This window comes from Tursiops truncatus, chromosome 20 (assembly GCF_011762595.2).
Source record: "Tursiops truncatus isolate mTurTru1 chromosome 20, mTurTru1.mat.Y, whole genome shotgun sequence".
NCBI classification, from domain to species: Eukaryota; Metazoa; Chordata; class Mammalia; order Artiodactyla; family Delphinidae; genus Tursiops; species Tursiops truncatus.
Genome location: NC_047053.1, coordinates 17,661,386 through 17,687,401, shown reverse-complemented (window position 1 = coordinate 17,687,401; position 26,016 = coordinate 17,661,386). Strand labels below are relative to the sequence as shown.

Sequence of the window (26,016 nt, the reverse complement as noted above, 5' to 3'; positions counted from 1 at the left end):
CTTGTAAGCAGTTAAGTGACAAGTGACAATACTTTTCTAAGAGCAATGCTTAAAATCAACTTTGGAAACACTGAGTCCCATAAAAATTTACCAAAAAAATCCCAAAGGGGTGGGGGAAGATTTACAAGTTTGCATTAATTTGGTTACTGCTGATTAAAGAAAGAAGAAGAAAAAAACAAACAGACGAACCAAACCCTGGTATCAGACAGGCAGTGACATTGGTACCAACTAAAGGACATGATGTAACATGATGGACTGAAAGGTAAATGACATAAAAGAAGCCATATTATGCATGACAAGAACAGGGACAGCCTGTATCACAAACTGAGTTTGTGAGCATGCTCAGTTAATAACACTGCTAAGCACCCCCAAGGGTCTCAAGTATGACAGCTTACCATGAAGAGGATACAGCTTTAAAGCAAAGGTTGGAACATTTTATTCAGCGTCACTGAAGTTTTAGTTAAGTGAACACAATTGAGGTGATGCAGAAAACTTACAGAATTAAGAGCTTAGAGAAACTGTCTAGTTTAGGTTATTTCACAACTAAATTAAACAAACAGAGTTGAAGCAAGAGTCAGACATCATTAAAAGACCAAGACACTGACATATGCAAAAGAGTTAAGAGCCAAAAATCTATAAATTATACAAAACTACTGTCTCAATAATAGTCAAAGAGAGAACAATCAGATTAGTTATCACAAAATGCAATCTGTACATCCCTAAGAAACAAGTTTACAATACAAGCAAAGTGCTCCATGCTTATCACTATGGTAAAACAACACAAAGCACTCCAACTTATCTTACCCAGTTTCTATTAAAAAAAAAAAAAGTCACTCCTTAAATATTTATTATTTTACAAAGCAAAGTGATAACACAGGTTCATGCCACCTTGCAAGTTAGTTCTTCCAACAGGTAATGTTTCATTTTTTTAAAAAACAGTTAGGGAAGAAAATACTTAGGTGTTTAGTTTTTCCACTTGGAAAAACTCCAACAAAGGCAACCCACTGGTTGTGGGAAATGTTACCTGGCTTCAAGAAAAAGTGGACCATGAGATGACTCCACGAAGATGGAATCTTCTACAGAGCTGATGGCATGCACCTGGTGAATAACACTGCCTTCGTCGTCTGCTAACAGCACGGCACCCCACTCAGCTACCTGGGCTCTTAACCTTTTATACACATGCACACAGTTTGCAGTTCATAGCACAGCTCACAAAAGAAGGGGACTGAAAGTAATATCTCTCAATTAAACATCCCACACATAAACTGAGTTGCCACCCTACATGATGCATCTCATGCTTTCTATATTTAAAATAAAGTTATTCTATAGAAAATTGCCAAACTTAAAAAAATCTATCTATATATACTCTTTTAAAACACTCACATACCAGGCAGGAAACCTAAGGCTGTTATATACGTTCTCTATGTATCCCCCAGAGGCTGGTCTTGGTATATCTGAAACACTAAGAGAAGCCCTTGAAACCAATACTATAAGCAGTACCTGACAATATGAGGTGACTATAAGTATTTACTCAAAATGAGGCTAACAACTATTAGTCATGAAGTTTAGAAATGCTTCTAGTTTCTGACTACTAAAAACTACAAACATACATCTGTAAAAAAAAATTGAGTAAAACATCCCAAACTCAGAGGCTGTCATGGCCCTATGATGAGAGTTTCAAAGTTTACAACTCCAAGTCAGCAGAGATGTACAGAACTTAAAGTGAGAACACAGGCTAAAAGTGCATTAGAGTTTTGCTTCAGGTTTGGTCTCTCTGTGATTTTCATGCATCTTCACTAATGGAGAATATTTTTACACTTATTTTTTAATTTAGGGGAAAAGGGGGTTAGGATTAATATTAGCTATAATGACATTAAAATCAGTCAAAATGATTTCTCATCAATATTCTTCACATATGGAAACTGTTAACACAGCTTAGCTCCCTTTGTTGAATTTTGAGAAAGTATTACCATTCATGAAATAATATATTCTAACTGACTTTATTGCTTAGTTTTCTTTTGCATTTCAAGACAGTAATTATTACTTTCCCTAAGCTATAGTATAGTCTTCAATAGGCAAAACAGTGGTTCATATTTATAGATGAAAAACAATACAGATACATGTTCAACATACAGCTAGTTTAAAACTCAAGGCAACCATTGACTCATAAAATATATTTCAATGACTCTATCGATGTTATAGTAGTTGTTTAACATACTTTTAGACATGGAAAACTACTTTTAGACAGAAAGCTACTTAGAGAATTATTTTATGTCTTTACCGTATGCATTTAAAAGCTACATCACCAGGCTCTATTTACAAAAGAGAACGCATTTATAACAGATGGCACATTTGCAGTGCCTGCCTAACTGACAACACCTGAATGGAGAACAGTGCAATCTTAATTGTAAGTATTAAGAACTGAGCCATGTTTGTCATTTCAGATCTCAAGCAGAAGCAGAGTAACAGTTTCATAAGGCTGCTTCCTAGTTCATGCCTATAAACTCAAGCAAAAGGAATGCTTCCACAATTCAAAAGTTTAATTCTTGCCAAATGATTCACATAATACACCTCAGAATAAATTATAATATCTTACTGCATATTTTTTCTTAAGTTTTTTTTGACTATTAAAAAAGTAATACAGGGAGTTCCCTGGTGGCGCAGAGGTTAAAATCCCGCTTGCCAATGCAGGTGTGTGTGTGTGTGTATAAAAAGGTTATTTTTTTCCAATCTACTGATATATCAGAATCACACATTTCCCTACTGTACGCAGAATAAAATAATTTAGGTTCAGCAGTATCTCTTTTTAGAACATAAGAAAGAACGACTAAATGCTAAAATATAACCTTAAAAAATCGTGTGAAGCTTGTCACAGCTTTCGAGTTCTTAGGTAGAAAATTCCTGTGGACTGGATGCTGGCTTTCTGTCTTAAAAGTGCTGAGGGCCCAGATGTCAATTAGATGACAAGCGCTTTTTTTTTTTTTTTTTTTTTTTGCGGTACGCAGGCCTCTCACTGTTGTGGCCTCTCCCGTTGCGGAGCACAGGCTCCGGACGCGCAGGCCCAGCGGCCATGGCTCATGGGCCCAGCCGCTCCGCGGCATGTGGGATCTTTCCGGACCAGGGCACGAACCCGTGTCCCCTGCATCGGCAGCCGGACTCTCAACCACTGCGCCACCAGGGAAGCCCAACAAGCGCTTTTTGACACAAGTGTGGGAGCAAACCAACAGGTTTGGACCTGGATATTACTAAGGCTGCTACTTAACAAGGCAGAGAGAAGATAGTGTTTCAAAATTCAGGCAATAAAGAGGCACATTAAAAACTTTGTATGAAGGTCACATAGGCATATAACAATGGACAAAAATTCCTATGTACCTTTGCACAGAATGCCTTAAAGAAGGCATACAAAATGCTTTGATTAACTCTACAATTTATGGTAAATATAAGAACATGGACTAAAATCTTTATTGGTTCAGTGTATTTAACCAATAATAAAGGGAATGTTATCCTCTCCCTGCTTTATGTTTCTACCACCTGGTGAAGTATTTTTTCATATTTACCTCCAATAATAATGCCATTACTGCTAATAATAATTTTAACAATGACAATTCTCCTAATTGAACTAGTAGGCATGAAACATTTTAATAAGCTATTTCTCGAAATAGGTTAAGAAATAAAACCATAGTGTCCAACAAAGATGAACTATAACACAAATCATACGGAAGCTGTTAACTGAGCATGCCTAAACAGTAACATACTTAGGAAAAGGACACAGGTGTGCATCAATGTCAAGAAATGCTTCACCAAGCATTAGAAGAATAAAAATTCATGGATGATTGTAGATACATGGGAAACACATAATGTCTTCTACATGTTAACTACAGATACTTAAAGGTCAGAATAGGCAAACTCCATCCTGCTGTGCCCTTTAATGTACTAAACCAAACGGCAAAAATGTTTTAATTTATAAGCAGCAGCAGCTTACTTGAAGAGAATCTATAACACAAGCTCTCATATAATTTTAAACGTATGACTATGTATATGTATCCAAATTCAAAGAAAAGCCTTGTAAGGACCTTTCATATGAACACAGAAGTTTCATATGAAATTAAAACAGAGGATGCACTTCCTTAAAATACAATATTTTACTGTAACATAATATCCTGAGAACTCTTACATTCCCTACAGAATCTCTATAGCATTAAGATTTCTAGGAAACTATCCTCTTCATAAAGCAATCCTGTGAAAAGACAGTTCATTTTAGCGTGACAACAGTGAAGTCCTTTCTTCAAAAACAGGGCTCCTATATTAAGTAACATGATTTCAAACAATGTGAAGGAGTAACTTAGGTGATTATTAAAGTAATATGGGCAAATGAAGTGAGTCGTTAAAGAACAGATTAAAATAAATGTCACATATATCCAATTTTTAAAAATACATTAATAAACAGGATAAAAAGTACAATGGGTATGACAACTTGTCCATCATACCTTTGCGTCTCGGTAAATACTCAGTGTGAACTACACATTTTGTTGCTAAAGTAAGATGCTGTTACCAAACTTAAGAAGTAACATGAACAAATAACCTATACGGCTAATCCAAGTACTAAAATGTGGTGAAAGAAATACTAAAACCAAGACATGCATCAGAGAAAACCACACCAAAATAATAAATCGTAAAATAAACCATTTGATTAAATTATAGGTTAGGAAAAATGGGAGGATTATACACTGAAACACAGCTGGGAAACGGCTCAAGAGGAGTTAAAAAATGACTAAGTGGCACAGGCAAACAAATGAAAATGAACACCTAAAGGAAGGGACAAATTAAAGTGCACACACACTACAGTACAGTGACATCCTCATGCAAAGCAGGAGTGTTCTAAAGTCAGAATAATAAATACTTAATAAACTAAAATCCTGGGTAGTTCAAACCAACAATCAAGCCCACTCCTACATAATCATTTTACACCTTCAGATTTAAGAGGTATTTATAATTAAAATATGATCAAAAGGTATTTTTCTCCAATAACATGATTTTCACTATTTGAAATGAAAGCATTGCCAGAGACTAAAATCACCTGGCCACAGGTTAATAATCTTCCAAATGTATTTAAATTCAAATAATTCCAGCTATTCATAAATTATTCCGAAGAAAAACATAAACCTATCCAGATCTAAAGGCTGAGACCATAATTACCAAAGAACAAAGTCACACGTCAGCTATGTAGTTAAACACTTCTCTCACATGTTGAATATACATTCAATTAAACTGGAAAGAAAAAAATTTTTATTACTATTTTCTACTTAAAATACATAGTGTCAGTAAATAAGCTAAAAAAATAAAGACAATCTTTTCTGGTCAAAAACAGATGGGGAAAAATGGACAATTTCAGAAATGTTGGAACTGTTGAAATTGCATAAGTATAAATTAATTAATTTGGCATAGATCCTCTCATGATCAGGTTATAGCACTTCCTTTGCTAGCATAAGGCACTAAGGTCACTGAAAATATAACCAAAAGTTAAAAAAAAAATTTAACACAATATTTAGAAAGGTATTTAAATACAGGTCTGTATCTTCTTCATCTTGATATTTTGCCCCAGCTCACAGCAAGATCCTATCTAAAGCAGGTACTTAAGTACTTGGATGAATAAATCAAAGTGGTAGGAGGATGACATAAAGGGAGAACGTGGCACCAAACATGTATTATCTCTGGAAGTAGTTTCTATTTTGGTGATCAAAATTTTTACAAGCATGCTAAAACAATGTACTAATTTGAGACCAACATGTATGTACCAATATTTGTCTATTAATTTCTTTGCAGACATTTAACAAAACTTTTTGGTTAAATAAAAAATTTTAAACTGCTCATTTATACTTCTAAATCAAACGCTAGGCACAGCAGATTTCTAAAATGAAAAGACTTAAGACTTACTGTTGAGTGAGAATCGTCCCTATTGAATTACAGTGAAAAATTCTTACATGACTTTTACTCAATTAGTGAATCCTTTTTCTGTTTATGTAACATTAAGATACACCTAGAACAGCAAACCAGTGGTGACCAACCACCAAAAGGTTGCCAAAACCCAAGACACGGTAGGGAAAGTGGTTCCATCCTCACCCCACCAACCCCATTACTTTTTCAAGTTATTAAAGAGAAAGGAGTAAAACTGTATGTGGAGGTGTTTTTAAGAGACATTTTCATTCCTCAGGTGTACCTTTTTCTGGCCTGCATTTTCACAACTTTAGGCTATGTCTTAAGACTGAAGTTGCAAACTGGTGGCCTGTAAACATGCTTTCTTTGTTCTGATTAGTACTTCAGATTTTTAAAATTTAATTGCCTTTACTTAAATATCAGGAAATTTTACCTAAAAAATCCTGACTTCTAGTGTCTCAGAGAATCAGAAGTCCTGGCTATACCACGCTTGCACAATAACCAACAGCCAGAGCTGAGTGGTGGCTGCCTCTTGCAGACAGGACCTGTCGTAGCTCCCACCTCTCTTATTTCTTCTCCTTGGCCACCTTCATTCATTAACATTATCCATCCAGACCCTGTAGGTACTTAAGTTTTTGGCCTCCATCCTCACCTACCTCATCTATAATCCTTTTGTGAATTAGAAGAAACTTCAATATAGAGCTTCTAAATTTCCACTGGACTTCTATAAAATAATTTATTGAAATACTACCAGGGAAGAGGAAGGAGTTCTCTGAAAAGTATGCTGGTTTTCCTCCTCATCTTTTTCATTCTTTCCCTTCTTGATTACCAGACATCAGTGATGTATGCTGACATTACCATTAAATTATTTCTAGTTTATAATTAGATATGACAAAATGTACTGATTTCTCTTCGAAGATCACCGTACAGAGTAATTTATGATGAGCAATCTCATCCATTAATGCACACCCAACCTATTTCATTGGGAAGCTGACTAAACCAACCTAAAATTAAAATTGGCACTAAAGATGCAGACAACGAATCAATCTGCAATTATGGACGATCAAGAGCTTCTAGAATAAAACTGATGGTCTGCGATCAGCAATTACTAGGAGCCAAGGTGAGTTCACCAAGAATAAGACACCAAATAGATGTCACTTTCTATTCAGATAAAATTAATACATTGGTGGATCAGAGGAATGTGGTAGAAATTATATTGATTTCAAAAGAGCCCTCCAGGAAATCTCTTATAAGACAGTAAGATACAACATGGGCTGGATAATAAAATATTTTTAATTGACAGAATAATCTTTCCCCAAGAATTCTGAATCTGTGTCACTGGGAAGAGTTCTCTAGTGGAGCACTAAAGGGCTTGCTTGCTTGAGCAATCTCGCTCTCTAATCTCTGGGTATTCAACATTATTTTTTAATCAATAACTTGAAAGATAAAGAAGACACAGCTACCAAATTTGCAAATAGCACAATGCCGAGAAATATATATAATGGGACAAATGACAGAAATAATGTTTGAAATGACTGAGCTAGAACAATGGATCAAAAAGCAGAATGTGACACTCAATAGAGATATATATGTATCCGCATTTAGATACAAAGAGCCAACTAAAACTGTCAAATACACAGAGAGGAGGGGACACTGCCTTAATAGCACTTTGTATGAAAAAATCTGATTTCAACCCCAAGATTAATATGCATCAACAGTGGGCTGGGGCTGCTAAAAAGTTAATTCATGCAGTAGACAGGTGCTGTCCTAACTGTGGAATATGACCGCCCACCGTTATGGACTAGTCAGATCACACCGGGAGCACTGTTCTCCATTCTCAGTGGCACTTTTTAAGAGGTACTCTGAACAACTAAGGGGCTTTCAGATGAGGAAAACCAGGAATGATGAAGTCACTAAACCATTTAAGAAAAGGCTGAAAGAAATGGGGATGTTCTACCTGGAGAAGAGAAATTTAGGGGAGACATGATGGCCGTCTTCAAATGTCTGAAGGCTATGTTGAAGAGGGAGTAGAATAGTCGTATGTTGTTCTAAAGGGCAGAACTAAAGCTAAAGGAGAGAAAGTTATAGGGAAATAATTTTAGTCCAAAAAAAAAAAAAAAGGCAAAAGCAAAAACCTTCTCCAATGAGGAAAGCCATCAGCAGATAAACAGTATCTCTAAACTCTATCAGGAAGGCTCACAGGAAGGCAATCTAATGGGAGGTTAGGCCAGATGAATTCTAGAATCTCTTCCAACTCTACCATTTCCAACACCGGAGCTCCTGAATGCTGTCTGGTTTGAACTAGCCTTGCACTTTCTCAGACAGTTGTCATGAGCAAATCTGTCTGTGTTACTCTTTATAAGATGCCATTCAAAAGACAGAGGCAGAACTTCACCACCAAATGAGCGCGGTGATCCCTTCAAAGCAATCAGCTATGACGGCTGCATTCTTATTCCAGAGCTACTAGTGCTCCAAACATCACTGAAACTCTTTTAGAATGTCTTCAGAGTCCGTTTCTGACTCACGTAAGATACAGCCTCACTGTTTAATAGCCATGTCTACACTGCTGGTGGACACAAACTATCCTACTCATTTGGTACAGTTGGAGCCTAGCCCTCAGTAAGAGTCCAACAGTAACCCGAATAAGATCCATTTCTAACCAAAATCTGTTTAGCTTGATCATCTGTCTTAATCAAGCCCTGGTCCCAATGACATTTGAATGATTTCAAAAACGTAATTCATTCATAGACACATAAAAATTTGACATTAGATACAAATTAATATTACATAGGCTCTTAAATGTTCACAAAATGTAAAATCGATTTGAACAAAGAAAGGTAGCATGACCAGAATAAGAACATAACCTTCCAAGTTTATTGCTCTGAGGGAATGTATACAACCTATTTTTTTGTTGTTGTTTCTTTTTTAAAAGTATATTACTTTCTAGGCATACTTTATGTTTCGGGTTCAATTGTAAAGACCTCAAAAACTAGTACTATAGATCTTTTTCTTTTCCATATTCCTTTGAATCCTTATAGTTGGTTATTATCTTCATTTCAAAAGAACATTCCAGGTACTTAAAAGTAAAAGTACATTATAACTATAAATAATTTCAATAGAGGAGTTTTTCAAACCCAAGATACCGCTCATATAAGTATGGTTTTAATAAGCTGTACTATTTGAATGCAAGCTGAGTACAGTATAACATGTGGAATCAATGTGTCTTTTCCTTACTAAAGCCCTAATCTATTTCTACAACTCTCAGCCAAAAGATTTCTAATCTCCCTACATATATTATCCCCTAATATAAAAAATACTTTAACTTCGTTAATAAAAAAAAAGCTAAAATCTTACTTTATAGTCCCCTAAGTATATCTATTAATTTTTAAACATTAAGGATGATTCCGGAACTAAACATTGTCACCATAGTGAGAATTTTAGTGGAAGTTAGTTGGGCATCAGTCAGCTTGTTGTCTTTGTAGTATTTGTATAATAAATAGTTAACCACTTTTTTCTTTTGTATTTTAACAGAATGCCTGGTACCCAGTAAAGAAAGTTAAGAACCTGTTAAGAACTGCAGTGAAGATTTTGTTCTTTACAGATTGCAGCAAGTCTGAGTTGAGGAAGTTCTGACAGATGCAAAATGTACACCTGTTGCAGGTGCACATACAGCGTAACCGGGCATGGCTGCGAAAACACACAGAAGGACAGGAGTTGAGTTCTTACTTACAAATATGGCACAAGTCAGAGTGTGCCAACTTAAAAAAAAAGATTTAGGCATAAGCAACACTAAGGAAAAGGACAGTGTGGGGCATGCTAAAGTTGTGCAGAATTCCACATTTACCAAAAATATAATGAACAGCAATAGCTCCCTCCTCCCTCCCTATAGAAAATCTAAGGAAAATCAGCTAACACTTTTGCTTTTTTGGAGGGAGGATAGAATTATCAGTACAAGGGTTTTAGTGGAATAAATATGCACAGCAATAGATGGCACCCTCATCTAAATTAATAAAAGAAAAACTGGGTAAGCCACAGCACCCACCAAAAGGTCAGAGTTTGCTAGCATTTAAATAACCATCCCCTCCTCCTCCCTCAGTATATACACATGCCTGAAAACCAGGAAGGAGAAGAGTGACAAATACACAAAAGAGTCAAAAGACGAGTATGTTCAACCCTGAGGAGATATGAACAACATCGTCTTTAATTCATCAAGCACCATGGCTCCCAAAGGAAATCAAAGTGCTTCATAAATTTCTACTTGAACCCAAAATATAGGGTTAATTTCGTCTGCTAGCAAAACACACCAGCTAAGTACGATAATATGAAACTCTGGGTAAGGGTGTAAAAAATCAACAATGGATCCAATTGATATTAGATATGAAATTTAGGGAGGCTTTCTGACTCCTTTCTGGTTGAGTGAGTTGCACTAGTTGGTACAGGCACGTGGGGCAGCCCATTTCACCTCCACTCTAACAACCAAAGTAGGGGGTCTCCAATGACTGCTCAGTGGTCAGAGCCACTCAGACATACAAGGCCATCACACCACCCCTGGAGAGGTACTGGCGCAGAACCCACTCAGAAGAGCGCCACCTGAAGAATCAATTACATCACTTCCTGTAACACCTGAACATTTTTTAGAGGCTTCTCAGTCAATGGACTGGCCCAATCTGACTTGGCTTAGCTTGTGAGATCTGATGAGACCACAGCACACCGTGGCATGGTTGTGGAGATTAGCAGCATCCCAATAATGCCTAATTCCCAACATGAAGAAAAACAAGAATTAATTTTTTAAAAGACTCTTACAGGCTCAAGACATTCCATTTTAAAATCTGACTTGTGATGATGAACATATCACTGCTACTAAGTCACTGCCAGCTGTCATACTGGAATCCATCTGTTATTTTATAAGTTGAATCTGACTCTTCAACATATACAGGCTCCACCCACCAAAAAGGAGGGATGCAAAGTATGCTTAGCAACAGGGAGATGCTTCATGAGAAGTAGTTTCGGATTAACCATAAAAACAAGTGTCCATGTATGTACATTTATCATATACACACACACACACTCACACATATTGCAGTAAAATTTTAAAGATGCAGATCTAAAAACACAGTTGCAGTTATTTACAAGATTAAGACAGTGCATTTACATATTAAAAAGAAAGACACCATAGTATACAGTTAGGCAGTAAGCCTGACCAAGCAGTGCGTTTCTGGATAATTACTAAATGTGAATTATGGAGAAAAAGATTTGGTCATCTATAAGAAAATGTCAACAAAATGCCATAGAAGCCATAAAGAAAAAGTAACTTACAAAGCAGTTTTTAGAAAGACCCAGATTTTTCTCAAATTCTCTATTCTATCAGTGTGGCCCATGTCTCGGGAGAGTCTGTCTCTGTAATGATCCTCTCTGTAGATAACATACATGAAAGTTTTAAAGCAAAGGTAAACATAAAAAGTAAGGTTTTGCTTATCTAACAGTAATAGGAAGGAATGACTTCTCTTCCAATACAAATAGAATTTCAAGGGTTTGCTGCATTTTTTTTTAAAGTACTAGTTAATGGAACAGCAATCAAGTTAACTGATTTGAAAAATCCGTACAAATTAACAACCTTTTGAAAAACCTTATTAGCTTGTAGCAATTTTTGAGTATTACTCTATGTTATACTGTACTTTTCATAAGAAGAAAAATAATTTAGAGAATAACATAATAATAAATAGAATAAACTGTAAAGTCCTGAGAAACGCACTGCCTGAAAAACTATCTTATCACAAAACAGAATTTATACAAACACCGTACTTGAGGAGAATGCCATTAAGAACCATGCAATTTTAAGGCAGTTAGTAAACTACAAAGATGACCACAGTTATGTGCTTGTGCATATGCATGTAGAGATATACAATAAATGTACATAAAATTTGTGGCTCATAACACTTAACATAAAACATTTATATAGAAGGAATCCCAATTACAACTACTTTTTATAGCACTAAAAAAAGACATTATATCCTGAACTCAAACATACCCATAATTTAAACATAAATTCATAAACGATTTTAGAATCCTTCACATACTCAAGGTCAATTAATCAGCAGAAAAAATATAAAAGTTAACTTTTTGTTCATATGGAAATGCCTTATCAGCATGATGTCAATTCCATTTTATTGCAGTAAGACTATCTTTTTAATGATGGGTGAGAGGCTGAGTTTTATTGCACTATCCTATTAAGATAGTTACAGCCTGCTCAAATATAGTCAAATATTATCAGAAGCACCAGTGATATAATTTTCTTCTGGTACCCAAACCAAACCTGCATTTACTCAAACTTGTCCCTTCTCATTACAAAGTCTCTTTCTGTTGCTGAACAACTTCTATGTGACAGAGATTCCACCCTCATGGCTAGTAAAGGCATGCAATGTTACCACAAACCATGCAAAACGAAAATCATGGCAGAGCAAGTACTTACGGGTACATGGCCATTGTTGTCAATTTAACAAAGATGTCTTTACTGGGTGCATCAGCAGTATTGCAAGTGAAGGCTTGTGGTGGAGGCATTTTGTGTTTCCTGCAGAAATCAGTAGGTGAAATGCTATATTCTTGTCTGACTTCATGCAGGTCTGACTTTGCAGCTACGATTAAGCAAGGTATTCTGCTGTCCATAAAGTGTTGCTACAGAATAAAAAGTGAAATCAAAATCTGATGACAAGTTCAAAAATTACTAAACTTAATTAAATGGGCACTAAAAATTTTCTCTAGATAGGCAAAGCATCAACAGTTTCAGGGAGAAAGTAAACTAAGAGGCAAAGACTGGCAGTTGTCTAGGTCAGTAGCATAATAAGACCAGGGCCACTTTTCTAATGCTGGTAACAATATAACAATTCTTCAAATTCACTACAATTTGAAAAAAAAATTTTTTTTCAAAAAGAAACAATACTCTGAAATAAAAAGAAATCTACCTAAATTCTCCCTCCTAAAGCACACTATTTTCATTTTTTGATATTACCTTTAGTCCTTAAGCACATGCATATATATATGTTTACATAGTTGTAGTCATGCTGGACATAACCATTTAAAAATATAATACTGAATTTTCCATGTTTTCAGAATTCAAAACCATTATTTTTAATGGCTACATAAATTTCATAGGATCATTTTGTCTCAATTTGGTAAATATCCTCCTATTGTTAGACATTTGGATTATTTCCAGGTTTTTGCTATTAAAAACAATGCTAGAGTAAATTCCTTCGTACATACAGTTTTTTTACTCTTACTGAATCTTGTTGATAATCTCAAAGTAACTGATAACTTTTCAAGCCTCTGGTTTATCCCCTTGCTCTATTATTATTCTTTGTATAACGGGCAACATATAATCCATGTGCATTCCTAAGACCTTCCATTAATGCAGAGGTTCTTAACCAGGAACGCACATCAGAGTCACACGTGGAAAAAAGTACTTTTAAAAATACAGATGTCTGCGACTCTACCACCTCAGAATGGAACCAGAACCTTTAGGGATAGGACACAAATGTATGTATTTCTGAAAAGCTCCACAAATAATTTTCTTGCATTTCCCTGGTTAGAAAACACCACATTACAATTCCATTAAACTCCTTATAAAGTTAAACTTGGTTTTAGACCAAAAGAGCAACAAACCTTAAAAATCCTGGCACAGTATTCAAAGGATTTAGGGTTACTGACATCATATACCAGGCACACAACATCACAAAGGATCTCAGCCTCAGTTAGAAATTCCGATTCTGAGATATCATGCAACTTGTAAAAAGAAAAAGACAGAAACATAAGTATCATAACACTGATGTAAAATTAAAGTCATGATGTTTTATTATTTGCTTAACTTGACTTCCTAATTTAAAAATACTAGTTAAGCATAAATTTTCAGACTATTTTTGGAAGTAAGACATATAGATAAACAAGTAGTTTCTGATTTTTGAAGATGAAAAATGGTGATTAAGGTCCTACAGAAACTAACATTTAGTGAGTGACTAAAGTGTGCTAGGCAGGCCCTTTACATGCATTCTCTATATACTATAGATAAGAAAACAGGCTAAAGAGATTAGGTCAACTGCCAAAGATAGCACAACTAACTAGTCATCAGACCAAAAATTGAACTCAGATATGATTCCCAAGGCTTTTTTCTTTTTACCACACCACCTTTCCTCCCCAATCAAAAACACAAAGGAAAAAAAACAAACAAACAAACCACAAAGCAAAGGACGGTACATTAAGGTTATTTTGTTCTACTTCACTGCCTACTCTTTTTCAATGTTTATTATAAAATCTCTAAAGAAACATCCCATCTGTGATATGATAATGATCCAACAAGCGTAAAATTCAGTACTGAGCTATATAAGATAGTGCTTCTTTGTTGAGGACAAGAAAAGGGAAGTGTAAAGTCAGAGGTGACTCAATATATTCCAAATAAAACACTATTAGAGCATGGATATTCAGAGACATGAAAGACATCAATTTGCAATGAATGGTTGTAACAATAAAACTGGAAAGTTAACAACCAGCAAGATTTACTGAGTACCCAATATACAGGATTATACTTAGGAGAAGAATGAGAGATAAACAGGTTTAACAAGAAACTGACAAAGAACTTTTATCATAAAGAGCAAAATATGCATAAAATTCAACGTGATTATCTGTCTAGCAGAATAAACTACTTCCAAAAAGAAAAAAAAAAGGGAATGAACTTTCTTTAGTACCTATTTTTTGTCAGGAGCTTCTCATATTAGTTAACTTAATAAGAGACTCAGACTCAGAGAATAAGCAATTTGCCTGAGGTCACACAGCTGATCAGTGGTGGACCAGCATTCAAACCCAAATCAGACTGGATCCAAAAAGAACATAAAACCTCTTTTTACTATTTCATATTATCTTTTCAGTCATACCATTCTTTCCATCATTTTTTAGGCTACCACACTTGTTAAATACACTCCTCCCTGCTAAATAGATACAACCTGATTCAATTACAGATTAAACTACCCCACACCTGCACAAAGGTCTTCAAACTAATTTCTAGTCAACAATAGAGGACATAATTTTTAAAAAAAGAAGTGGAAGAAAGAGCAAAGAGGATTTAATTTTTTTTTAACTTTCTTATGGTGGTATAACATACAATTAAGCACACAGATAGATGAATTTTTACTTATATCTACACCCATGTAATCACCACATGGATCAAGGGAATTAAAATTAATTCTAATGAATAAACCAGGTAAAAAAATAAATCACACAAAAACCATTAAATTAAATCTAATTATGTTTTCAAAGAGTCATTTAAAATGTACCCAATAATTAATAATCTTTATATGCCAGAAAATTTCTTACCAACAAGTATTTCTCTTGTCCGTATACATAAACAGTGTTAATTGCATAGTATGATTTATGGTCATCACGAATTTTCTTCTGCCTCTGAAAACAACCAAAAACATCTCAGTATTTATAGTATTACAGGAACTAGTTTCCATCAACACATGCGCTCTGCATGTATGGTGTGTTACCAAAAAAAGGACATTCTTCCCTACACTATGTATTATTTATCAATACAAAGGGGATATTGATTTTGTTTCTTAGTTCTTAAGGTCTAAAATAAAAGATGCATTTGTTCTGCATACAGGGAAAGCAGTAGCTGAAAAGGAAGTAAACAATATCACTGAAAGTGTATTCCAGAGCCACCTGCTGGCGATTCTCCTTACACTATAATTTGGCCTGCTATTTCATCTACAAATATGTCAATCTCCTTACTCAAGTCAGTAGTCAGAATTAGGTATCAGTATTCGGTTCAAAATATTCACTGTACATTTACTTCGTGCCAAGCACTGTGTTTGATGCTTTCATATGTGTATTTATTTAACCCCCATCTAAAAGCTGTTTAAAAAAAAAAAGACAAATGATAGCTAACATCAATGAAGCAAAGATAAAGCTAGTTCAATGAGATTATTGTTACACTTTAGTTGTACCTTACTATTATACATAGGTCACTCAGTTCTACTAATCATCTAAAAGGGTAAATGGTTATGAAAAAATTATGTGAACTCAGTGACTATAAAAATCTGTTGAGTATAGCTCTATTTCTTGAGAACTCTCACCATTAAGTTTCTTCCAAGAAGAGCCTGAAGAACTCCACTTTTCCCACAGTTTTTCATCCCAATTACATTACATCGGAACACATTTCTTTGAGTCTGTTTTTTCTGAAGGTCTATCTTTTTATCTCTTGTTACTAAAAAGAAAAAAAAAGCTAATTATGTACTGCTTAGATTTACTGAGCCTTCATTTCACATTCTGCAAAATAGGGTATTGCTATTTATCATTTTTACAAAGTGTTCGATCAATAAACATACTGTACAGTAGTCAAGCGGTATGTGAAATAAAGTACAAAATATAATACAGAAGGGCCCCACTTAGTGAAAAAGATGCATTTCTGAAAGTCGGCTGTAAACTTCTAGTAACCAAATGATATTCATTTCATCATAAAATAAGTAGTATGTTTACATAACAAAATGATATCTGAAAAATGAATGAAAATTACAATGAATACAGCCAATACTATATCCCATCTTTTTTTCTGTTATAAATTATTGTCATAACAAATTATAAACTAAAAGATGCTCTCTCAAAACTGCACTCTCTTGGGTCTATAAATGGAAAGAGGATATGCACGCTAGGGTTAACTGGCCTTTCTAAGGTAAATCTGTAAAAGAGGCAGCCCTGAAAACAATGTTGTATCAGCAGAGCAATGAGGCATGTCTTCTTTTTCTTTTTTTTGCGGTATGCGGGCCTCTCACTGTTGTGGCCTCTCCCGTTGCGGAGCACAGGCTCCGGACGCGCAGGCTCAGCGGCCATGGCTCACGGGACCAGCCACTCCGCGGCATGTGGGATCTTCCCGGATCGGGGCACGAACCCATGTCCCCTGCAACGGCAGGCGGACTCTCAACCACTGCGCCACCAGGGAAGCCCGAGGCATCTCTTCTTGAGGTAAAGAGACCTCCTTTAACTATACCCAAAGATTCAACTACAAGAAAGCTCACCAAGAGGCACTATTTATAGCAAAAAAACCTGAAAGTGATAAAAAACAGATAATAATTATGGGGTAGTTAAGTTATAGAATATCCATATGACGATACTTTATCTAATATTAAAGATATGATATTATAAATATTATAGATATATTAGTATACTTATTGATTATAGAAATATGGCCACAATATTTTGTTGAGTGAAAGAACCTCATGCTGGCTAATTAGTTCCTTAGTCTTTGGTGCTGCATTAAATACTGTCTAACTGGTTAAGTACTTTGAAGGGTACTTGCTCTGTCAATTTCACAAAGGCTGTCTTCCTGTAATGGGGCTTCCTGTAAGATATGGCATTTTTTCCCCACAAATCAGGATATAAGAACTTCTTGAAATGATCAGTTCCCTAATTTGTTATTTCATATTATATCTATGGGTTTTCTTTAAGTGGAGCACATTGCCTGGCAAGAATGCCTGGTTAACATTACAAGATATGTGAAAGATTTTTTAATGTGGAAAAAGGTTATAAAACCGAGAGATGTACAATCAGTTGAATACCAGGATCATGTGTTAATAGGCACTGTTTTTAATGTTTAAAGAAAATTAAAACACAAGATAGACTGGTAAATACTTTTCATGCCCATAGCCCTCCCTGATTTTCATCAATGAAGTACCCTCAGGGGGAGACTAGAGGTAAAACCTCTACTCTTTCCTTTTTGATAAACAATTAAATCAAGCAGCTTACCTCAAAAGTGATTACCAAATCAAGGGAAAAGAAATAGTATAGACATGGAAGACTAATGAAGATGCATTTATTTTTACTCTTTTTACATATGAAACTGGAATCCTAAAAAAAATTTTTTTCTAATTAAATAGCATTCAGATACTTACCTGTGATGGCTGAAGCTTGAGACTCTTGCTCAGTCAATATTGAATAGCCTAGATAACCCAAATACTCCAGGCATCGCTGCACATCTAAATAGGTCGTGAGCCTAGGAAAGGGAAGAGTTTAAAATGTGAAAAGTTCCTAAATGAATATTTATTTTAAAAACAATTACAACAGCTCAAATAATTTTACCACTAGACCCAGATAATTTTTGTCAGACTGCTTTAATTTCCCATGTGCCCAACCATGGCTTTTCCTACAGTGACATCCTTAGGGCAGAAATGAAAGGGAGGAGAATGCAAGATGTGGGGTGGAAGGGGCTCCTGTATCTATTCCACCTGCCCGGAGAGAGCAAGGCCACACAGATGAGCAGTGAGCAGCTGGTAAGATCTAGAGCAGGGATATTTTATATTATTTGCTTCCCAAGTTACATATTGTACTGCAAATACTGGCTAGTTAAGGACTTAATGATAATTAAATCTGAAAAGGTTTGCAAAAAGTGAAAAAAATAACTGAAAGGCTAAAAGACACTTGAAAATAGTTAGCCTTTCGTATGATCTGAAAAAAGAACAGATCCTGGTGTTGAGAAAGTTATTTTTGCCAAGGCTAAAGTAATTATGTCATTATGCACAACCAGAGAATTTTTTTAGCACCCTAGACAATAGGTCAACAAGACTGCAGACACCCTCACTAAGTCTAAGAGTTCACTGAAAACAAACAACAACAACAAAAAAACCCTCAAAGTAAGAATTCAGTGTCAAGTAAAATATGCTCTCCCCATATTCTGAAAATACAAGATTTGTACAATAACAATGATGTTTCCCTTAATCAAAAGTATTAAAACACACTGTAAATCAACTATACTCCAATAAAAAATTTTTAAGTATTAAAATTTACTTCCATTTTTATATGACTTATTACTGTTTCCCTGTACCTCATCCAAAAGCAAACACATCCCTTCCTGATAAATTTATAGAACATCTATAGTTCATCTCAGAGGTAGCAGCAGCACTATAAATCCTGCTCACAGGCAGCTATCATTGAAGCACTTCACAAGATCTGACAAATATACAAAATGATGAATGTAATGCACCATAATTTCAAACTAGCTGTAACTCTAGAGGAAAGAAGTGAGCTCTATACTCACGTCCACTGGGAAAGGAATCCCTGGTAGGTTATCCAGCCTTTTTCATTCGTACAAACTGTGTTATTCACATCTGGCCCCCAAGGTATGTAAGGGAAAACTTTAAACAAATCTTTAAGCTCATCAGGTGACAAAGCACAGTCTCTATCCTGAAGATACACAAGAAAGTATACATAACACTTAGATATCTAAGAGGATAATTCCCAAATGCAAGAGCCCCCTAATCAAGTAAAGCTATGTTTCTAAAAACTAACAAATGAAAAGAAATTTTACATTTTATCAAGAAAACTCCTTACACATATATAAGGAAACCTATGCAAGGGTCTATCAGAAACTAGACTTTTTCATCTTGAGAAAACAATAAAGTAAATAATATGAGAAAGTATCTTTGCTAGTTTAAGAAAGTTTGGGTAATTTTTGGCTATGTGACAGGAATGCCCAATAGCTCAGGGATCAGAGTTACATCATTCACAGGAAAATATTTTATCATATATCATGGAAAACTGCAGCTAAAAGCTTACCAAATCATGCTTGTCAAAAGTACTTTGGAGAAACAAATATGCGTGATGATTTAATTCAGTAGTGCAATCAGGAGGTATTTTTAGCCTGTTGATGAAAAAAAAAGTAAAATAAATCATTAACCAAATATTAAAATTTAACTGGAGAAATGAACATGAAATTGCAACAAGTATTTTTGTAGGATGACAGCATTTACAGAACATGTTTTCTGTAGCCATTTAGACTTGCCCAGGGAAAGTCACTGCAGTGGTATGGCAATTCTCAGAAGAGTCATAATAGTGCTCACTCCAACGTGACAGTTTTCTTAACTATCTGAAGGGCAGGTTGTATTAAAAAATTTACAGACAATACTGATTAAACTGTAATGGGTTGTTCTTCCTACAAACCAATTATAAGTCAAAATTATGAGCTTTAAACAATGTCAACATTGTAATGTATTGAAAATGATGTGAAGAGATGTTATTTCTGCCTGATTTGACATTTGACACACCCTAAATTCGAGTCAATAAACATTTATCAAATGCACAGAGGTACTGGGGACATAAAAACAAGACAGGCTCCCTACCTCTAAGGAACCACATTCAAGCTGGAGACAGACCACAAGTAGATAACCTCACTATCTCAACAGAATGAGGCAACTGTTGAGTATGGGTAAATTACAGATGCTAGGGGAACCCTTGTAAAAGGGAACACTTTGGCCTGGGGATGGGAAGGTGTCAGCACTGCTGAGAGACACTGTCACCTGTATTGAGACTTGAAGGATAACAGACATGAATTAGGTTGGGGGGAGAGGGAGGAAGAGAGTAAAAATACCATGGGCAAAAGCCTGGAGTGGGAAACAATATCTGATTGGTGGACCAGAAATAGTTTAGTATTTACTTCTAGAATGAAGGCAGGGAGTGAGCTGGAGTGAGCAGATCATGAATGACCTCCTACACCAGGTTAAGAAGCTTAGGCTTTATCCTGTCTTGAAGGGTAAGTGACATGGCAAAATCCATGTTGTATATCTATTAATCTAGCAGCAGTGTGAAGGACAGGGGCAGAGAGTTCAATAAGAAGACTCAAGTGGTGGCTTTGAAGGGGCTCTTTACAGAAAATTAAAGGTAGAGCGCAGAAAGAAACTAAAAGAGATCTTAGTGTAAGTCACAAAGCCATAAAAGATGGAGTTTCCTTATTGTCATACTTTAGAAAGCAATAAGCAACCTCCCGTAGAATCTATCTACCCACATAAACTGGCACAGAAAAGAAAACTTGATAAAAAAAAGTCCTGGGACAAATGCATTCATTCAATATATATTTATTGAAAAACCTGGGAAATTACTTGAGCCAAGATTTAATAACTTTGACAAGGGAAGTTTTAACTTAGAACTGATTAATAGACGAGGAATCCAACTAGAAATTTTGCTTCCTTAATGATGGGGAAGGAAAAACAACAACAAAGTTTTTCTGAACCCTTACATGGATAGCTAGCAGTGCTATGCTAAAATTAAAAAGGAGAACATGAAGATAATGTGCTACTGAAAAAGCGAAGAAAAAAGGCGAAAGGCTCAAAGGCCAGATCTTGGCAAGTCACTTCCCTGAAAAGCCTACTTCCCTTGGGTATGGGAGAGGCATCCTACAGCAAGGCAGTCTCCTATTTCAGGGTGATGCTGGGTTCATCATTAAACATACAAAACTTAAACATATCATTATCTAAAGAAAAACAACCACAAAGAGACTGGTCGTTTAGGAAAAATACTTATTTTATCCTGAGCTGAGAACAGGCTATAAAACTTAGGGAGGAGAAGGACTAAAGAAAAGAAAAACACTAACCAATATATTTCTGATCCCTTGACTCTAAAAACAAGTTCGTCTAGCATCTTTTATCTCCTTCCTCAATAAAATGAATTTAAAAAGGTACTTGTATTCTTCATTAGAAGAAGAGGAAGAGTTTGAGCCATGCTATAAATCAGTGGCTCTCAATTGGGGATGACTTCACTCCTAAGGGGACATTTTTGGCTGTCACGACTGGGGGAAGAGGTGCTACCAGCATCTAAGGATGTGCTAATAAACATCCTATAACTCGTAGAACAGGCTCTACAATAAAGAATTATCTAGTCCAAAATGTCAATAGTGCCGAGTTTGAGAAACCCTGCTATAAACGGCTCTATAAATCTATAAATTATTCCTGAGTAGCTCAGAGCCTACCTATCAATGTGCTAAATAAAAACTTTAAAATACTGGCAAGTGAAATCAATTAGAAGCCAAAGGTACATACAAGGGAAATAAATATTCAGGTGTCAAATCCAGATCGTCATCATAACCAAATCGTCGAAGCACAGTCCAAGTAGTTTCATGTCTCCCTCTCTGAATAAAAAGTGTGTGTAAAAAAAGAAAACCTGAAATAAAATAAATCAGTAAATATAGCTGATGTGAAAATGGGTAGAGTCACATGGAAGAAAAGCATGTAACACATAACGGCAAGAGCTAGACTCCTGAACATATGTGTACTAGTTTTGCATATGGAAGGTCAAACCAAAACAATGCTCACAAGTGTCTCAAAGAGTTGATTTCAGAATCATTTCACAGATACACCCAGGTCAGCAAGAGATGGCACTACATGAAAGGGCCAAAAACATATCCCAAGGAATATGCTGACATTCACATGGTTATATGATAAAAACAAATGAAATCATTTTAATTTTAAGATAAATTTGTTTCTGAAATCTCTTACCCTCAGATGGACCTCTGTACTCTTGAGACCCAATCAATTTCCCTGCCTCTAATTTATACTCACAGTAAAGATAATTATCCCCACCAACGTCTGCCTCTTCCAACTCTTAAACATCCAGGTTAGATTTTAGGTATATTAGTAAATATAAACATTTCCCTAAATATAGATAATACTATAGACTTTTGCCTTCTGCTAAATTTTGAAAATATTAAATTCAAAAGGGGGAAAAAGCACCATTCACCCACCTTTCAGTGTCAATCCACTATCAGCCACACCATCACTTATATGTTTTCTGACTACATTTTTGACATCTTCTAGAGCTTGAGGAGCTAACGGAGTGTTGAAACAAATTCTCTAGCAAAAAACATAAAAATAAAGTTAAAAACAAATCAGCATTAAACCCACAAATAGTACAAGTATTAATCCACAAAGCAACATTAAATCAAAGAGTTGCAACCAAAGGAAACATATTCTGAATTAGCAGAGTCTCTACTTTGTATTAAGTAAAACATGTCATACTTAGGACATGTTTTCCCTACTCTCCCCATCATGTTCCTAAAACACAGAGCTCTTTGTGTAGCTATGTTATACAAAACCGAGAAAGAAAAATAATTCAAAGTTCAGACTTCAAGTCATCCTTAATAAACCCACTGTACACCATGAAATGACACTCTCAGAGTCCCCTCAACTCCTAAGCATAAGAGAGTTTTATCCCCTAGGTAAAGATTAAATAGCCTGATGTGAAAGAGAGTTTTTACATGAAAGAGATGCATGTTTATCAAAATACCATTGTTCAAGCCAATAAATTTTTTCTCTTCTCAGCAAAAAAAGACCAAGATACACAAATATCTGAAATAAAAGGCTACCTGAAAGAAGTTGAGTTCAGCATCATTGAGAGTACCATCATTATCTTGATCAGATATTTTAAATATACGAGTAAGGGCTTTTATACAGGCTGGTTTCATCTATAAATCATTGAGAAAAGAAACAATCGTTTTAATATAAATAGCTGGGATTTTAAGATATGATTTTCATAAATATGCTGAGAAGAATACTGAATGTTTTCACTACCAAATACATAACATCAAATACAACCAACATGAAAAATGAACTAAAGCAAAGCCATTTCCTTTTATACCCAAGCCACTTTAAGTAAATGAGGCAATATTTACTTGGACCGATCTGGAATGCTTAAACTCTCCCTTCATGACCACACACCCTCTGAAGATGGGCAAAAGAGAAATTCATCTTTAGGGAAGATTCATTCTTCCAGTCATATAAAGAAGAAATGCCCTCTCTCATTCCATAAAGAATTTGAGCTGACATAAAACTACAGTAAAGGCTTTTCGCCCCCAACTTCTCTGATTTTTGACCTTCTAGCAGCAAAATGGGACTAAATGTTTTGGTCTGTCACGTGTGTGTGTATATATCAAAGCTGGGATATAAAATGTACTGATTCGCAAGCAGGTGACAAAATAGCACTGGTCGATAAGTGTACAAGTCTTTTACTAACTTCCTATTATGAGATAAGAATTACATTTAAAAAATTACATTTTTGACACTACAACTTTTATAAGAAAAGCTGCTGGAAGTGTACTTTGACAACTTTTATTTTAGGATTTATAACGGATAGAACAAATATTTGACTATTTAAAAATAAGCCCCAGGGGCTTCCCTGGTGGCGCAGTCGTTAAGAGTCCGCCTGCCGATGCAGGCGACACGGGTTCGTGCTCCGGTCCGGGAAGATCCCACATGCCGCAGAGCAGCTAGGCCTGTGAGCCATGGCCGCTGAGCCTGCGCGTCCGGAGCCTATGCTCCGCAACGGGAGAGGCCACAACAGTGAGAGGCCCACGTACCGCAAAAAAAAAAAAAAAAAAAAAGTAATTGAAGAAAAACAGTGATGCATTTTTCATTAAAGCTTGAAATGCATCAGAAGCAAAAGTACTCTAAGGTATTAGCTCAATACAATATTTAAATATTAACCTCTTAAAATATAACACCAAAAAATGACTACTTTTTAAAAGTATTAAAAATTATACTTTAATAAAACCAAAATATTTTGGCAGTAATAAAATAAACTCATTTTGCATATAAAGTAATCTAAACCCTCACACAGATCTTTTTCATTGTTAGGTAAGCAGAGGACTCCATGGGTCATACAGAGTCCGTCATCACTGGAAACATTTCGAATTCAGGCTTTAATTTAGAATATGATCTTTTTCATGATCCTACCTCAAATCTGTGTTAAAAGCTTATTAATGTTGTCTAAATAAAAGATTCTGTTATAAGCTTAGACTCAAGGCTTGTACTTGTATAAATCAAGGCATATAGTCTCTAAAAGTTACAGATTTTACCTTAAGCAGGTCCACCTAAGAAATGACTAACAGATGGTAGTAGGTGTTTTACAGGGAAGGGAGGATTAGCAGATTAGCAGAACTAATAATAGGCCTAAGAAAAAAGTAGCAATTAGAGAATTGAGAACAAACTAACAGTGGCGATTGAATGTACTGCTAGGCTAAGCTGAGAAGTAAATCTCTCCAGTATGAGGCTGTTTCCCAAATTTTCTTGATCGTAAGATATAGCACCTGGCTGAATCAGAATAGAATCTGTATTTTTTTTTTTTTTTTTTTTGCGGTACGCAGGCCTCTCACCAGTGCGGCCTCTCCCGTTGCGGAGCAAAGGCTCCGGACGCACAGGCCCAGCGGCCATGGCCCACGGGCCCAGCCGCTCCGCGGCATGTGGGATCCTCCCGGACCGGGGCACGAATCCACATCCCCTGCATCAGCAGGCGGACTCTCAACTACTGCGCCACCAGGGAAGCCCCTGGAATCTGTATTTTTAACAAGTACACCTAGTGACTATTATGAGGTGAATTTGGGAAATACTGAATTAAGAGCAAGTTAGAAATAAACACTCCAATTAAGGAACAGTAAACCAGGATTAAGGAAGAGTAAATCAGGGTCAGATTAAGGGATAACTCAGATTAATATTTATACCAGGGGTCAGCACTTTTTTGGTAAAGAGCTACATAGCAAATACTTTAGGCTTTGCGGGTCAACAGGCAAAATCAAGGATATCATGTAGGTACTTACATAGCAAGAGATAATCAAAGTTTTTATTAATGAAATAATAATTAATAATTTATTAATGAAATTAAATAATAATTTATTAATTAAATTAAAAATATAGTAATAACTGAGTATACCTTTACTATACAGGTCTACTAATGAGAAGGATGGAATTCCTCTTAGAGGGATAACATTTGGCTTAATTAGGGTTCAAAGTTAATGTTCCCTATCTTGTAATAACCTATAATGGAATACAATCTGCAAAAAACCCCACAAAAACAAAAACAAAAAACAAATCACTATGCTATACACCCGAAACTAACACAATACTGTAAATCAACTATACTTCAATTAAAAAAAAAAGTCAGCATTCCCTATCATGAAAATCAACTGCAAGTGTTCAGCTATTAATGCTGATCTGTAATGAGATTTTACATACTTCATCTTTGAAAATGTCTTTTTGCACAGATACACACTGCCAATAGTGACACATATCTGTAAACACACAACTTTAATTGAGCACATTCATCACTTGGAAGGCATTTACAGAATCATATTTGATTTTTTTCTTGATATTGCCTGTTAACACATCATTACACTGCAGATTGATCAGTTCCAACTGAAGGCTGGGTGGAAGCTCCTCAACTGCATGGTCAAACGGATTAGGAAATTTCCTTTGTGCGTGCATTTAGGTCCAAAAAAACCAATGCTGA

General features: G+C 35.6%; 1 protein-coding gene across 10 annotated transcripts in view; it reads right to left on the bottom strand.

Moving 5' to 3' along the window:
• The window catches only part of RHOT1 (ras homolog family member T1), a 66,859-nt gene that overhangs the window by 9,853 nt on the left and 30,990 nt on the right, over positions 1-26,016 (bottom strand). For 4 of the 10 annotated variants that reach the window (XR_004523678.2, XR_012328502.1, XM_019927088.3 and 1 more), the window contains 12 exons: positions 23,102-23,200; positions 22,481-22,589; positions 21,780-21,900; positions 19,525-19,609; positions 19,007-19,152; positions 17,865-17,965; positions 16,053-16,183; positions 15,292-15,375; positions 13,591-13,710; positions 12,404-12,606; positions 11,251-11,346; positions 9,499-9,621 (listed from right to left, as the gene is read on the bottom strand). Coding sequence is in view for 5 of the 10 variants with exons in the window: in XM_019927088.3 (XP_019782647.2) it covers positions 9,499-9,621; positions 11,251-11,346; positions 12,404-12,606; positions 13,591-13,710; positions 15,292-15,375; positions 16,053-16,183; positions 17,865-17,965; positions 19,007-19,152; positions 19,525-19,609; positions 21,780-21,900; positions 22,481-22,589; positions 23,102-23,200 (1,418 nt within the window). In the remaining 5 variants the exon portion in view is untranslated. Of the gene's footprint in view, positions 1-395; positions 8,002-9,498; positions 9,622-11,250; positions 11,347-12,403; positions 12,607-13,590; positions 13,711-15,291; positions 15,376-16,052; positions 16,184-17,864; positions 17,966-19,006; positions 19,153-19,524; positions 19,610-21,779; positions 21,901-22,480; positions 22,590-23,101; positions 23,201-26,016 lie in introns of all 10 variants that reach the window. The other 6 variants (XR_012328504.1, XM_019927092.3, XR_012328503.1 and 3 more) reach the window with 5 other exon arrangements.